Genomic DNA, 14651 nt, shown 5'->3' on the forward strand with positions numbered 1-14651 from the left:
CAATATAAAGCACCTTGAGGCGACTGTTGCTGTGGTTTGGCGCTGTGTAAATCAAACTGAATTGAAGTTTGCAGGAAGCAGAGGAGGACCAAATCAGTTTAGGATGAGACGTGAGGTGTGGACTCACCAAACTCCAGATTCAGTAATCTGACCCCCGTTAAAGAGGAAACGTGAGAGCGGAGCTGCAGGAAACAGCCTGGCTCTGAATGAATTTGTTACACGTGATCTGATTTGCTGATTTCGTGTCCTCTTTGTTAACGTCACCCTGCGGGCGGCAGAGGGAGAGGAGGTGCTGAGGAGAGGACGGCGCTGCTCCGTCGGCTCTGTTGTTATTTCGGTGTTATCATCAGGTGGTGTTTCTGTTCCTCGTCTCCACGCCGTCTGACAGCCTCTCGCTGGTCCTCTGGAGGAGGTTTAGTGTCGGGGTTTCAGCTCTCTGTCAGATGAAAAGTCTTGTGCATTTGTCACCCTTCTGATTTTTTCTTCTTTTCCATCGTCCATCAGTGAGTTTGATCTTCACCTGAAACAGTTTGAGCCAAGGTAGGTTTCTGATTTTCTCCTGAGCAATCGTGCTCCAGCGTTTCAGCTGAGCTTGTGTTGCTGTTCATGTCACAGCAGGTCACAGCATCTCTCCCTGATCTAACTCTGACAGGGATGGTTTGGATTAATCGGTCTACGATTGTTCATTTTCGCACACCCATCCTTGTTTATTTATGTATATATTTTTTTATTATAAATTAGCATTTTTGACCTGGACGCTGACACGCAGCAGTGTTTGTGATCAGTGTGTGTGAGCTGCAAACTTGGTTGGGTTATTAAAGATCATCGAATCATTTTAAAGATGTCCATTCAAATTTTATCTTTATTTAAAAAGCTTGAATATAAAAGAGACATAAACGAATTTAAAGGACTGTGTCACTTTAGTCATTTTTTGTCACTTGTTTTAACAGTTTGATGTCCTCCAGTAGTAGTTTTTCTCTTTTCCAGCAGGTTTGCGGCTCGCTGGTTGTCGTTTTCTCTTCGTAGCTTTGTCTTCTTTTATCACATTTCTGACAGCTTGTGTTGACGTTTTTCTTTCTTCTAAAGTGATTTGCAGTGTTCGTGGTACTTTTCTGTTTCTTTTTATTATATATATATATATATATATATATATATATATATATATATATATATATATATATATATATATATATATATATATATATTATTTTATTATATACTTTTGTACCTTTGATTTCCTGTCTCGCTCTCTTGCAGCAGGTTAGTTTGCCTTTGTGTAATTGGGCTGCTTTGTGTCTTTTCATAGTCATACTGAGGTGTGAAATGTGACCTTGTAGGAACAACAGCCATGGTTGCTGTTGTCAGCTGTTATTGTAAGAGCAGCCTCTCATTAGATTTCAGTGTTGCTGGTGTAGGGTTGAAATAGGAGGAGCTGCTCTGTGGCTCCGCCCCATCTGCACTATCACATTCACACAAACACTTTTTTTCTACTCAAGTGCTTTCTCTCTAACAGCCACACTCTGAAGAATGCCTCAGAGAGCAACATGAGGTTCAGTGTCTTGCCCACAGATACCTTGGCATGGAGACAGGAGCAGGGATCAAACTGCCAACCTTTTGATTAGTACACAGCAAATCCAGCATGTCCAAATTAACACTGTCGGATTTGACTTCAACACTATTAAAGTGTCTATATGGGTCCACACCAGAGAGTGTTAATTTAACTCTTTTTGGAGAGTTGGTACGTTAACTCTGATTTAGTGTTAAACACCAAATCTGTCTGGAGTTGATAATTTAACACTTGGTGTTAAGAGTTTATATATTAACTCTCAAAGAGTATTTTAGTTTAACTATGTAAGAGTTATCTTCTAATTCATTCTAAAAAGCGGGAATTTTACTGTTCTGAACTTCTAGAAATTTCTTTTGGAAATAAACATTTACTAAAAAGATGCAATGGTTTTTGAAAAACATTTATTCTGAACTGTGCACCACAATTTCAAAACATTTTCTGAAAGATGTAACAGTGTACATGTTCTCACTTTCATTAGAATTTTGTTTATCAAAAGGTCTGACATAGGTGAGCTGGTAAATGCAAATAACAGCATCTCATCACTTATTGCTTCAATACAATATGCATGTCCTTCATTCATCCCTTTGTGGAACTTCAACGCACTTCTGCTCTCCCCCATATTCCATCTTCACAAGCATATCCTGTGCAGAGATTGAATAAAAATTAGTTGACACTAATTAATGGCACAAATAATCCAGTAAACAATTGCAGCACAGTAAAAAAAAAAGGAATCCTCTTTGAGTCATTACTTGTGTAAAGTATTTTCCCAAAAGACAAGGACACAGGCAACAGGTAATACTGAACTAAATGTAAAACCTCAACCTTTTTCATTTTTACCTAAACCGTGTGCACAAAACTCTGGAGGGATCTATGCTAACGTAGAATCCAGTCAGGACGTCAGCTACTGCTGTTTGCTCGTTTTTTTTTATGGGCGATCGTTTTCAGGCTTCAAGTAGCACCATTATACCAACATTTCACATTCTACACATTGTTTTAGGTGTATTTGACCAAAAGTTTGACTGAAAATTCACATGCAAGCTTTTTTTCAAGGCTGTGGTATTTGCCCGCAAACAATACCTTTCAGCTAGCTAAAACAGAATATTATGCTATCAGCGAGCAACATGGCTAATGCCTTTCACACAGCTTTGTCTCAACTCCAAAGAGCCACAGAAGTAAAAGCTAATAATAATTGAAACAATCTTTGAAAAAATGACTTACCAAGCATGGCAAACAACTCAAACATGTAGAGCAAAATGTTCTGAAACGGCTTCACTTCAGCTTCGATTGGAGCCGTGCTGGGGGCGGAGTCTGTGAATTTACTCTGTTGGTGGTTAAAAGAATGTGACTCTACTTAGAGTAAAATTAACTCTACTTTTGCAAGAAGACTATTAACACCAAAACATTTAACACTTTTGAATTTGCTGTGTAGCTGACCTGATCTATTCAATTCAAATCACAACAACAGTCGGCTCAAGGTGCTTGATGTTGTAAGGTAGACCCTACAATAATACATACAGAGAAAAACCCAACAATCATATGACCCCCTATGAGCAAGCACTTTGGCGACAGTGGGAAGGTCACCTGGTCCAGCCCTAACTATATGCTTTAGCAAAAAGGAAAGTTTTAAGCCTAATCTTAAAAGTAGAGATAGTGTCTGTCTCCTGAATCCAAACTGGAAGCTGGTTCCACAGAAGAGGGGCCTGAAAACTGAAGGCTCTGCCTCCCATTCTACTTTTAAATACTCTAGGAACAACAAGTAGGCCTGCAGAGCGAGAGCCAAGTGCTCTAATAGGGTGATATGGTACTACAAGGTCATTAAGATAAGATGGGGCCTGATTATTTAAGACCTTGTATGTGAGGAGCAGGATTTTGAATTCTGGATTTAACAGGAAGCCAATGAAGAAGAAATCTGCTCTCTCTCCCTGTCAGTACTAGAAGGAGAGAGCAGATTTCTGAGCTACAGCCACCCCATAAGATACACCAATAATATTGTTCAGCCTGCCAGAAGCATTTCATGTTTCACAAACCAAGCCCATCTCATGAGAACATGACTCATGTGTGGGTCAGGACAGACTTTAGCTTTCATACAGATGAGAGGACAGACTCTCCTTTTTTCACTGAAGCACTGCTGCTGCCAGTTTCACAGCCACTTTTAGAAGTAGAGCTAGTTTGAATGTGGAACAAGGCTTCAGCTCCAGCTCGGTTTTAAACATAATTAGGGAGAAACCAGAATAATGAGCACTCTCTCTGTATCTTACAGGTTTAAGGGAGCTGAAGCACCATGAGCCCAGCCAGGACCATGCCGATGTTCTTCACCTATAAGCTGATTTTCTTTCTGACCGTCATCTCAACTGAGTTTCCATATTCAGCAGCAGCGGGCTCTACTCTGACTCTCACCTCCAACCAGACAGCCACCAACCACAGCAAATGTGGTGGAAGCACCAACTGCATAGAGGGCGTTATCCTTCCTATGTGGAAGCCAGAAAACCCAGCCTTCACTGACCGCCTCGCCAGAGCAACCATATACTTCGTGGGGTTAGCGTACATGTTCTTAGGGGTCTCCATTATCGCCGATCGCTTCATGGCATCCATCGAAGTCATCACCTCCCAGGAGAGACGGATCACCATCAAGAAACCAAACGGTGAGAAGATCACGACGACTGTACGCATCTGGAATGAGACAGTGTCCAACCTGACCCTGATGGCACTGGGTTCATCCGCCCCAGAGATCCTCCTCTCAGTGGTGGAGGTTTGTGGGCACAACTTCAATGCCGGGGAGCTCGGTCCCAACACCATCGTAGGAAGCGCCGCCTTCAACATGTTCGTCATCATCGGGCTGTGTGTGTCTGTCATTCCTGAAGGAGAGACCAGAAAAGTGAAGCACTTGCGCGTGTTCTTCATCACCGCTGCCTGGAGCGTCTTTGCTTACACCTGGCTTTATCTGATCCTGGCTGTCTTTTCTCCAGGAGTTGTGGAAATATGGGAGGGGCTTCTCACGCTCTTCTTCTTCCCACTTTGCGTTGGATTGGCGTACATAGCGGATCGCAGACTTCTTTTCTACAAATACATGTACAAGCGATACAGGGCGGGGAAGCGGAAAGGAGTGATCATCGAAACGGAGGGAGAACCAGAACTTCCCTCAAAGGTTGACATTGAAATGGATGGAAAAATGCTTAACTCTCATGGAGAGGAGTTCACAGATGGAGAGGCAGGATTTGAAGGGAAGGAGCTGGACGAGGAGGAGGCCCGCAGGGAGGTGGCGAGGATCCTGAAGGAGCTGAAACAGAAACATCCGGAGAAGGAGATGGAGCAGCTGATGGAGCTTGCGAATTACCAAGTTTTAACCCAGCAACAGAAGAGTCGAGCTTTCTACCGCTGCCAAGCGACCAGAATCATGACAGGAGCGGGTAACGTCCTGAAGAAGCATGCCGCTGACCAAGCCAAGAGAGCCACCCATGATATCTTCTCTGAGGTGTCGGTGAACGACTTCTCTTCCAAAGTGATCTTCGACCCTGGTACCTACCAGTGTTTGGAGAACTGCGGAAGCGTGGCACTGAATGTGGTTCGACGTGGCGGAGACCTGACCAGCACGGTCTCCGTGGATTACCGGACAGAAGACGGCACCGCCAACGCCGGCTCAGATTATCAGTTCACAGAAGGAACAGTTGTGTTCAAACCCGGTGAGACGGAAAAAGAAATCCGCATCGATATTATCGATGACGACATCTTTGAAGAAGACGAGCACTTCCTGGTTCACCTAAGCAACGTCAGAGTTACAGCTGAGGGTTCGAACAGTCACGAGGCAAACCACGTGGACACCCTCGCAGGTCTGGGTTTGCCCTGCACGGCCACCGTTACCATATTTGATGATGACCACGCCGGGATCTTTACGTTCGAGGAGCCAGTGATGACCGTGAGCGAGAGCGTCGGGGTGATGGAGGTCAAGGTGATCCGGACCTCAGGAGCACGCGGCGTTGTGGTAGTGCCCTACAAAACGATACAGGGGTCCGCTAAAGGAGGCGGCGAGGATTTTGAGGATACACACGGAGTTCTGGAGTTTGAGAACGATGAGATTTCGTAAGTACGAATCCTCTTTAACGATCTGAAACAACTTTAGCTCCACAGGTGTTATAGTAACAGTATCTTACATGCTAATCGCTTCGCACCCACCAGTGTTTTGGCTCCTCCTCCAGGACTAGAGTTAGGGTTTGAGTTCAGTCATGTTTGGATTAGTTCATGGATCAGCTTTTTAAGGAGAATTGCATTTCTTTGTGACCTAACATTTTCTACTGTCTGTTTGGCATGTGGCTGAAACAAAACCGAACATGTTAAGAGGTTAGCCCTTACACCATCACGTGGCAGGCCTGGCTTCTCTTACATGGTTTCTTATTAATCCTAAAATATAAATGGATTTATGTACGGATCACTCTGTAGATTTCAAACCTTTCCAGATTATTCTAATGAACAGGCATGGGAATTTTTTCATCACCTCTTTAAACTGTACACGACGCAGACAATAGTTTCAGCATCAGAAGCATCACTTCCATCGAGTTTAATCACTCGACACCTGAAGCACCATCAGATGCTGCTGACACTAAACAAGAGTCAGAGAACTCAAATTTGTCAGTGTGTGAATGTGAGAGTGAATGATTAGTGGTATTGTAAAGCGCCTTGGGTGCCTTGAAAGGCACTTTATAAATCCAATCCATTATTATTCAGCTTCTGCTTCCACGTCACACACAGCTGGTCCTGATCTTTAAAGGTAATTAATCCACAACTTTAATGAATGAATCCACAATCCTCATGTAGAATTAAGACGCACACACACACACACACACACACAGACACACACACAGACACACAGACAGACACACAGACACACACACAGACACACACACACACACACAGACACACACACACAGACACACACAGACACACACACAGACACACACACACACAGACACACACACAGACACACACGCACACACACACACACACACAGACACACACACACACACACGCACACACACACACACACACACACACACACACAGACACACAGACACACACACAGACACACAGACACACACACACACACACACACACATGTGCGCACACACACACACACACACACACACACACAGGTTGCTGGTGGTGTGGAGCCACACGGCGGGGGCCAGCTGGGCTCCCGTGCATAAATATAAAGCCACAAGTTAAGAAAACTACATCAAACATTTGGGGCACACCATGTGTAGAAGTAATCTAACTACTGTGTTTAGGTAGAGTAATCCTAGTGACCACTCAGGGTGCTGAGGTCGTAGGTCACGATGAAAACGAGCGAAATGCCTCACAGCTCTTGTACCCCGGTCTGAGTGTAACTCCGCCTCCACACAGTCACGTGACTTGTGTCTTCAGCCTTACATGCCTGGCATAGTGGCTGCAGGTCGACTCTTTCCACGTCTCAAATGAAAACATTTATATCCGCGAAAGGAAGAGGACGGCGTGCTGGAATGGAGACGCTGCCTCGCTCGTCCTGTGTTTGAGTTTATTAATGAGGACGCTGGCAGCGCTGCGGCCGCAGCCTTATATAGACCGATGGAGTTATCGCAGCAGAGGCAGGATCTCCAAGCTCCACGGCACGTCCTGTTTTAGGCTGCGTTCAGTCACCCGGGAGACAGATGGCTGCAGGCGGGTCGTTTATAGTCAGTTTATTAGGCGCACCGTCAGTCTGCACGCCTCCCCGTCAGCACTGTGTGTGCTGCTCAGTGAGTTTGAAGGAAAGTCCTCCAGTGACAGAAGCAGGACAAGCCGCACAGCTTGCATCCATCAAAGCTGCAGCGAGTCAGGTACACAAACGCCTGCACGCTGCACGGCGGCGGTGAACGTGCTCGATGGCATTCAGTTTGACACGCAGCTGATGTAGTGATGTTGAAACAGCTGGACAGGTGATCCAGGTGAAGGGCTGCTGCAGTCGTCCTGACGGGAACATTTGATGGTCTTATCCAAGTGATTCTTTTTCCCAGAGGCAGCGTCTGCTTTGCCTCAGGCAGACTGTCAGGTCATGTGATGGCGCCCAGCAAATCAGCCACTGTGTGCTTTGTGATTATGTTACAGCGTGACTCGATGCGTGTCACACCCTGCAGGTGTCCCCTGGCTGTAAACAGCTGTCTGTGGGGACGGCGGTGTTTGCGCCTCAGCAGGTCACGCGTTGTGAAGCTGCACCCTCGATGTGTTTGAGAGGGCGGAGCTCTGATTGGCCCTCCGACACGTGATTGATCTGGATCACCTTCTTCTAGGTGTCAGACAATCCAGTAAATGATGAGATATTAAACATATGAAACTCTTCCTGGAATGTGTCTGCTGTCCTGGCATCATTGCGCCGGTTTATAGTTCGTAGCCGTCACCGAGGCAGCCGTAGCATTTCCTGTGTCCGGTTTTTGTCAACGCGAGGAAGGAGCGATATGACGGCTCCAACAGAAGAGCAGAGACCGGGCCCTTCCTTCTTTCTTTCCTTCCTTGTCTTCTTTCCTTTCCGTTTTTCCTTTCCTTCTTTCCTTTCCTTGTTATTTCTTTCCGTGTCGTGTCAAGGCTACATAAAGCGTTACTTTTCTCACTGCCACACTACATTATGACTCCACCCATGTCTCCAAATATGCTCACTTTGTGTCAAACGAATGTGTAACATCACCTCACTCCTGATCAGTGTTGGTCAAGTTACTTGAAAAAAGTAATCAGGAACTAATTACCGATTACTTCCCCAAAAAAGTAATCCCGTTACTTTACTGATTACTTATTTTCAAAAGTAATTAATTACTTAGTTACTTTTTAAAAACACGATTTACAACCTGAAGAGGTGATAGAGCGATAGAGGTGATTCGGCCCAATTCTACTTTTTCTACATAATCCATCATACAAAATGTAATCAAATGGAAAAGTCTCTTTTTAAAACTTGTTTTATCAGTTTTAATCTTTTAACTTTATGCATCAAGCAAACATTTAATTATCTGCAACATTCTCTGACTTGAATAAATTAGTTTAACATTTAAACCTATTTTCTGCACATTCCAGCACATAAAATAAAATATTTTTTGTGTTTACACTCAGTCTTTCAAATAGATGCAAGTAAAACACAGCAGAAAATAAATAAAGTCAAAGACTCAGCGGTCCTGTCGCTCTATTTTCACCTGTAAAGCAGGAGTGGGGTAGGTGGAGGTTTACCCTGGTGCAGGTGTGCCGCGGTCAGTGGAAGAATCCGTGAGTTTCTCTGTGAGTTTCCCATTACGTCGTAGCTACTCGGTGCTTGTTGGAAGTTTAGGGGTTTTTTCGCTGTAAAAAGAAGTTTTCTTCCCACGCACAGCGGACACTAATGTTTTTGTCACTTTTTATGGAATCAAACTCAAAGTAAGGTCAGTACTTCCACGCTTTAAACGCTGCACGCTCATACTCTCTCTGCACTCGATATATGATCCATTGTTGATCTGCACACAGCTGTTGTCACGAACGTCGCACTCGCTTACGTCACTGTCATGAGACATTCTCGCAAAAAGTCACGGTTTTAGTAACGCAGTAACGCAGCGTTCCTACGGGAAAGTAACGGTAATCTAATTACTGTTTTTGCAATAGTAATCCCTTACTTTACTCGTTACCTGAAAAAAGTAATCAGATTACAGTTACTGCCCATCTCTGCTCCTGATTGGGTGGGCTCAGTGAAACTAGGCCTTCTGTCATTGGCCAGACTCTCCTGTAATTATAAAACATAAAGTTTCAGTTAAGTCACAGAAAAAGCTTTTTTCTCATTAAGGACGTTTGTGAAATAAATAAAAATCTGACGTTTGTGTCGTAGACGGCAACACAACTTTCAGTGTTTTCTGTCACGTTGGTGCAGCGTGAATGAGCGTGGCAGGAAATGTATTCAAATACAGCCAACAATTTATGCCCTCCTTCACATTTTCCAAAGCCATCCAGGGGCCCGATTGTGGCCCCCGGGCCTTATGTTTGACAGCCCTGGTGTAAGGTGTCTGTCGCTGCCAGTCAAAGCAGTCTGTGACATCATGGCGGTGTGTGGTCGGATGCCGGATCAGTGAAAGTGTGATGATTTGAAACGTAACAGCTGCTGCAGGTGTGCACACCTGCATCCTGCATGGCAGCGGCTCGCTGAGGGGGCGGCCTGCAGCTGCCTGCTGCTGCCTGTAGCTGCCTGTAGCTGCCTGTAGCTGCCTGCTGCACGGATGCTGGATGTTCGCTCGTGTTTCCATCTTTTCTCAGGCGGCTGGAGGTGTGGGGGATTTTCAGTGTGTCAGATGTCTTCTGTCTGCTGTGCGGAGCAGATAAACACCACGCTGCTCTCTTCCTTATTAGGCCAGCCCGCGTTCAGGCAGCAGCACCTCGTCCCTGCTCTTCGTCGCAGCATCAGCCCATAAAGCAGACACATCACTGCAGCTTGTTCCTGTCACGGCCGACGACGGGGGAGGTCGCTGCTGGCCGGCGGCCACGTCTGCAGACTCGGTGTACTTTTTATCTCGTTTCTCCTTCCTCCACAGAAACCCTCTGCAGTGATAAAAAGCTGACTTACGTAGAGTTTATATGTAATCTCTGATTTTTATAGAGGCAGTAAATCACACAGACCTCTGCAGCTCGGAGAGCGTTTCCATTTGTAGCTCCTCGGTGCATTCACGCTCTGTCACTGCAACGAAGCAGCTTTCAAGATTTTACAACCCAGATGCACAAAACTCAGGATGCTTATTTTATTTACAATAAAACACAGACAACGAATCAAAGCTTTAAACTGACAACATTTTCCATTGTTAGAAAAATATGAGGTCATTTTGAATTTCATGGCAACAACTTTAAAAAAATTCTGCAAAAAGAGAAACAGGTGAAGGAAGAGGACGCGCGATCACAGCATCAAACCGCCGTCTTAGAGAGGCAGAGGGTCGCCGACCTGCGAAGTCAGCGTCTGTGAGCAGCTCAGCGTGTCTTCCATACATACAAGTTACAGCTCCAAAGCTCCTTTAAAACTGATCTGAGGTCAGACCCAACCAAACATCAGCCTGCAGCTCTGATGGGGGCGTGTCAGTGCCTGTGCACCTCATGATGGAGCAAGACGATGCTAAACCCGCAGTTTAGATTTGCTGTCCTGCTTTAAAACTGATCTCAGAACAGCTCATTTTGTCAGCTTTAACGTGTGACGTGTTTCTGTGTTTGATAAAATGAGTTTATGAGCTTCTGTTTTCAGTCCTGTTTACACAGAGACCTCACATTTACACAGTTAATATCTGAGGACGCGCCGTGGACGTCCGAGTCTCTGCGCGTTCTTTGGTTTACGGCAAAGCTGTGAGTGTGGTTGTAGCTTTACGGCAGAGAGTCTCGGCCGGGCGGGTTCAGTTAGTGTCCATGTTTGTCCCGTCCTTTCCTGTCCAGCTGTCCTTCCAGCTGTTTCCTTCTGATGGGACTTTTTAGAGTCTTGTGTTCCTGCTATAGGGAACAGAAGGTGCTCCTCTGGTGCTGTGAGATTTACCTCCACCTGAGAATCACCTGGGCACTCCTTCCATGGTAACATGGTCGATCTGTAACCAGCACTAAATATACTCGAGGTGGAAACAAACAGACGAGTATTAAAATGAGCAGCAGTAACTGTAATCTGCATTATCAGGTTCTTTAAAGATGACTTAAAAGTTAAATAATAATGAATCGGCACAAAGTGAGATCTAAGTCATCCTCGCTGATCCCAAACAACCTTCTGTCTTTGCAGATAACTTTGATGATGATTTACACTTTACTGGTTTTAAATCAGCTCTTTTGTCTGTGAGTTCTTTGATTGCTTTTATTTTATTTACAGATTCTTTGGATGAATAAAACTGAAACTCAAACATCCACAAAGCTGAAAGTGTCCTGAAACTGTGACACCAAACAAACCGTGTCCTTGGATCACTGAGAAAGCCCCAAAGCATCAATCTGCTCACATTAAATAAACATGGGAGTGGATGCAGTTTCCATTCACACACACACACGGCCTGCTGTAGCCTCCAGCTCCGCCTCCAACACCGAACAAACAAACTGTGTCATCATGAGATCTCCTCGCCGTCCTCTCGTCTTCTCTGTTTCACATGAAATTCAGAAATGACTGACTCTCTTCTGTGCGTCCTCACACTCCTAACTCTGCTGCCTCACCTGAACAACTCAGATTTGATTTCCTGGAGTCATAAATATTAAGCATAGTACTGGCCTGGTTTAGGGTTGGAGCTCAGAGAGCTGCGCACATAACGTTCGTACGAAGCGGTGCCGGCGAACAGAAACACGAGGTCACGCGGTGTGTGTGTGTGTGTAAATGTCGGCGGCGTCTCCCTCTGCCCGCCGTGTTTCTCCTTTTGCGGTGTCTCGGGCTTCTGCACGCTTCTCCTTCTGCAAACTCTCTTTCCGGCTTTTCTCTGTTTCAGCAAAACCATTCGGATAAATATAATCGATGACGAAGAGTACGAGAAGAACAAGAACTTCTTCCTGGAGATCGGAGAGCCTCGGCTGCTGGAGATGAGTGAGAGGAAAGGTGGGGGGGTGTCGCCTTCCTGTACCCTGACCCCTTCTATATCACTGATAACCTTTGACCTCAGTCAGCCCTGTTGATGTGGTGTTTAATGTCATAACGAGTGCGGGGAAGTTTGAGTTGAGCTCATCCTTTAATAATCTGAGCTAATCATGTTTTTGCATCCCAGCAGGCAGACAAGGTGTCTGTGTTTGTGTGAACTAATGCATGACCCTTGACCTCTGACCCCCCTCCCCCCACAGGAAGATCATAGCCATTAAAATAATCGATCACGAGGAGTATGATAAGAATGCCAGCTTCTACGTAGAGCTGCAGGAGCCGTACTGGAACAGGAGGAGATGGACAGGTGTGGACGGGCACCTTAACCTCTGACGACCTCTGACCTGTCCTCCTTTGCCTGTCTTTGTGGAGTTTGTCTTTGCTGCTGTCACTCCTTTGCCCTCAGCTGGCGTCCTATTGGTCCAGACTGAATTATCAGTGCTGAGAGGTGCTAGGACAGTTTGAGTCAACTTTATCGATATATAAGGCGACAACAAAATCAAGGCCTTGATTCTTTTCTCCGGGTTCATAGAAATCTTCACACAGTATTGTTGCCGTTCACTCAGACGTTTATGGCGAACACCCGGTGTCGCTTTTTCTTCTCGTCGGGTTTGTGATGTGAAGGCACATGTAACCAGGTCACCTGTGGCGTTTAACAGCTCTTGGATGGCCCCGCCCCTCCCTGAGCCTGGTTCTGCTGGAGGTTTCTTCCTGTTCAAAGGGAGTTTGTCCTTCCCACTGTCGCCAAAGTGCTTGCTCAAAGGGGGTCATATGATTGTTGGGTTTTCATTGCAGGGTCTTTAACTTGAGGCGACTGCTGTGGCGATTTGTGATTTTTAAATAAACTCCTTTGGACTAAATTGAATAACATGAACAAATAATGGAAAGAATTTTCATGTGATTAAATTGCTTTATTTTAGCATTATGCAATGCTGTTATTATAACTTAATGGAGTTGGATCAACTTATTTACTGCAGTTGAGTCTAACTTAATTTATTTAAGTTGATCCAACCCATGAAAATGATGTTAGTCTGAAAAAAATGCCTAATGCTGACAGAAAGCCATTTATTAATGTGGAAATCCTTTTCATTAAGTTCATTTAAAGACTTAATTTTTTAGAGTGTTCAACAAATTCTAGACCAGGGGTGTCCAACTCCAGGCCTCGAGGGCCACTTAACGTAAAAACACTTTTACCATGGTTACCGGGGCCTATCCGGACGTGATAGGGCGAGAGGCGGGGCAAACCCTGGATAGGTCACCATTCTGTCGCAGGGCTAACACAGAGAGACAGACAACCATTTGCACTCACAGGTAATTTAGAAACACCAACTAACCTAACTTTTCAGTTGTGGGAGGAAGTCAGAGTACCCACTGCAAACTCGGCCAGATTGTGGATTTGACCACAGGACCTTCTTGCTGTGAGGCAACAGTGGTAACCGCTGTGCCACTGAGCTGTCAATCCAGGCTTAAAAACAGCAGGAAGGTTCTGATCACAAGGCTCGATACACAACTTTCTGCACGTTTTTGTCTCTGACAGGTTAAACCACAATAAAGAGCGATAGCATACACGTCGTCTGTGTGGTCGTCTGCCTCTTATAACTCCAGTGATTTTCCCGTGGTCTCAAATCTTTGGAATTATGGTCACCACAGAAACAGGAAGTTATTTTGTTCAGATTACCAGTTTGAATCTTTTAAACGTAACAACCGCCCACTTTCATTTCCCTGAGTGTACTGAGGCAGCCTGGGTGTTTCACTGGGTTTTCAGGTGGTTTTTGTGGAGTTTGTGTCTTCGCCCAGTTCGCCTCACTAGAACATGCTAGTTCGTCTTATCTTAGTCCCGGAGAGGCTAGGAGAGAGATTCTCGCTTCCTTGTTGGTCCAGGTGTGGACAGATGCGGATGTGTCCGGTCAAGCTGTGATGCTGGCAGGTTGGGGAGGACGGGTCAGGTCCATTCAGCCTGGACTCTCATATGAAACCTGCACGTGTCCGTGTTAATCGCACACTTTAAATTTGTGTTAGATGTAACAGTAAACTAACAGCTGACCACCGCTCGAACCGTCGTTGGCGTCACGTTTGTCACGCGTTCGTTCAGCAGCATGAAGTCCAGATTGAGGACAGGTGTGTCAAACAGAGACCTTCTGATGTCACTTCTGCTTCATGTCTCTCTCGTCTCTTTCTTCTCTTCAGCTGTGTTGCTTCAGGAAGTCGGTAAGCCGCTTTCTTTGTCCCCTTCCTGTCTGCAAACCGTTTATGTGTGTCGCTTTCATGATTTCTAAGAATTGCCACAAAACCAAATGACTAACTCTGACTTCCTGTTTCGTACTTGCTGTCCTTTCAGGTGGATTCGTTAAGACAGGTAGGTGAAAGCCAGCAGTGAGACGATATCTGACATGTGAGCATTCACTGTATGTGTGTGTTAATTTGTGCTTTTTGTGACTTTTTGATAGACAAACAGCTGTATGGTAAGACACCTGTCAGTGGTGTAAATGTTGGCTTTCAAAGTGT

The 14651-nt window shown here is 45.2% G+C and overlaps 1 protein-coding gene and 1 long non-coding RNA gene across 3 annotated transcripts in view; one reads left to right on the plus strand and one right to left on the minus strand.

Moving 5' to 3' along the window:
- The first annotated feature begins 309 nt into the window (after positions 1-309).
- The window catches only part of slc8a1a (solute carrier family 8 member 1a), a 29876-nt gene continuing 15534 nt past the window's right edge, over positions 310-14651 (plus strand). The window contains exons 1-5 of one of the 2 annotated variants that reach the window (XM_085460552.1): positions 310-540; positions 3828-5644; positions 12004-12110; positions 14334-14354; positions 14485-14502. In XM_085460552.1, coding sequence (XP_085316678.1) covers positions 3849-5644; positions 12004-12110; positions 14334-14354; positions 14485-14502 — 1942 coding nt within the window. In that variant the 5' untranslated portion in view covers positions 310-540; positions 3828-3848. Of the gene's footprint in view, positions 541-3827; positions 5645-12003; positions 12111-12349; positions 12454-14333; positions 14355-14484; positions 14503-14651 lie in introns of both variants that reach the window. The other variant, XM_085460551.1, reaches the window with a different exon arrangement.
- Positions 1952-2874, minus strand: LOC146708624 (uncharacterized). The gene is made up of 2 exons (XR_014920989.1): positions 2786-2874; positions 1952-2208 (listed from the first exon to the last, which is right to left on the minus strand). It is a non-coding gene; the product is annotated as an uncharacterized LOC146708624 (long non-coding RNA).

Source organism: Copadichromis virginalis, linkage group LG6, assembly GCF_057382275.1.
Source record: "Copadichromis virginalis isolate Kocher_CV1m ecotype Utaka linkage group LG6, C_Virginalis_male_GT1.1, whole genome shotgun sequence".
Classification (NCBI taxonomy): domain Eukaryota; kingdom Metazoa; phylum Chordata; class Actinopteri; order Cichliformes; family Cichlidae; genus Copadichromis; species Copadichromis virginalis.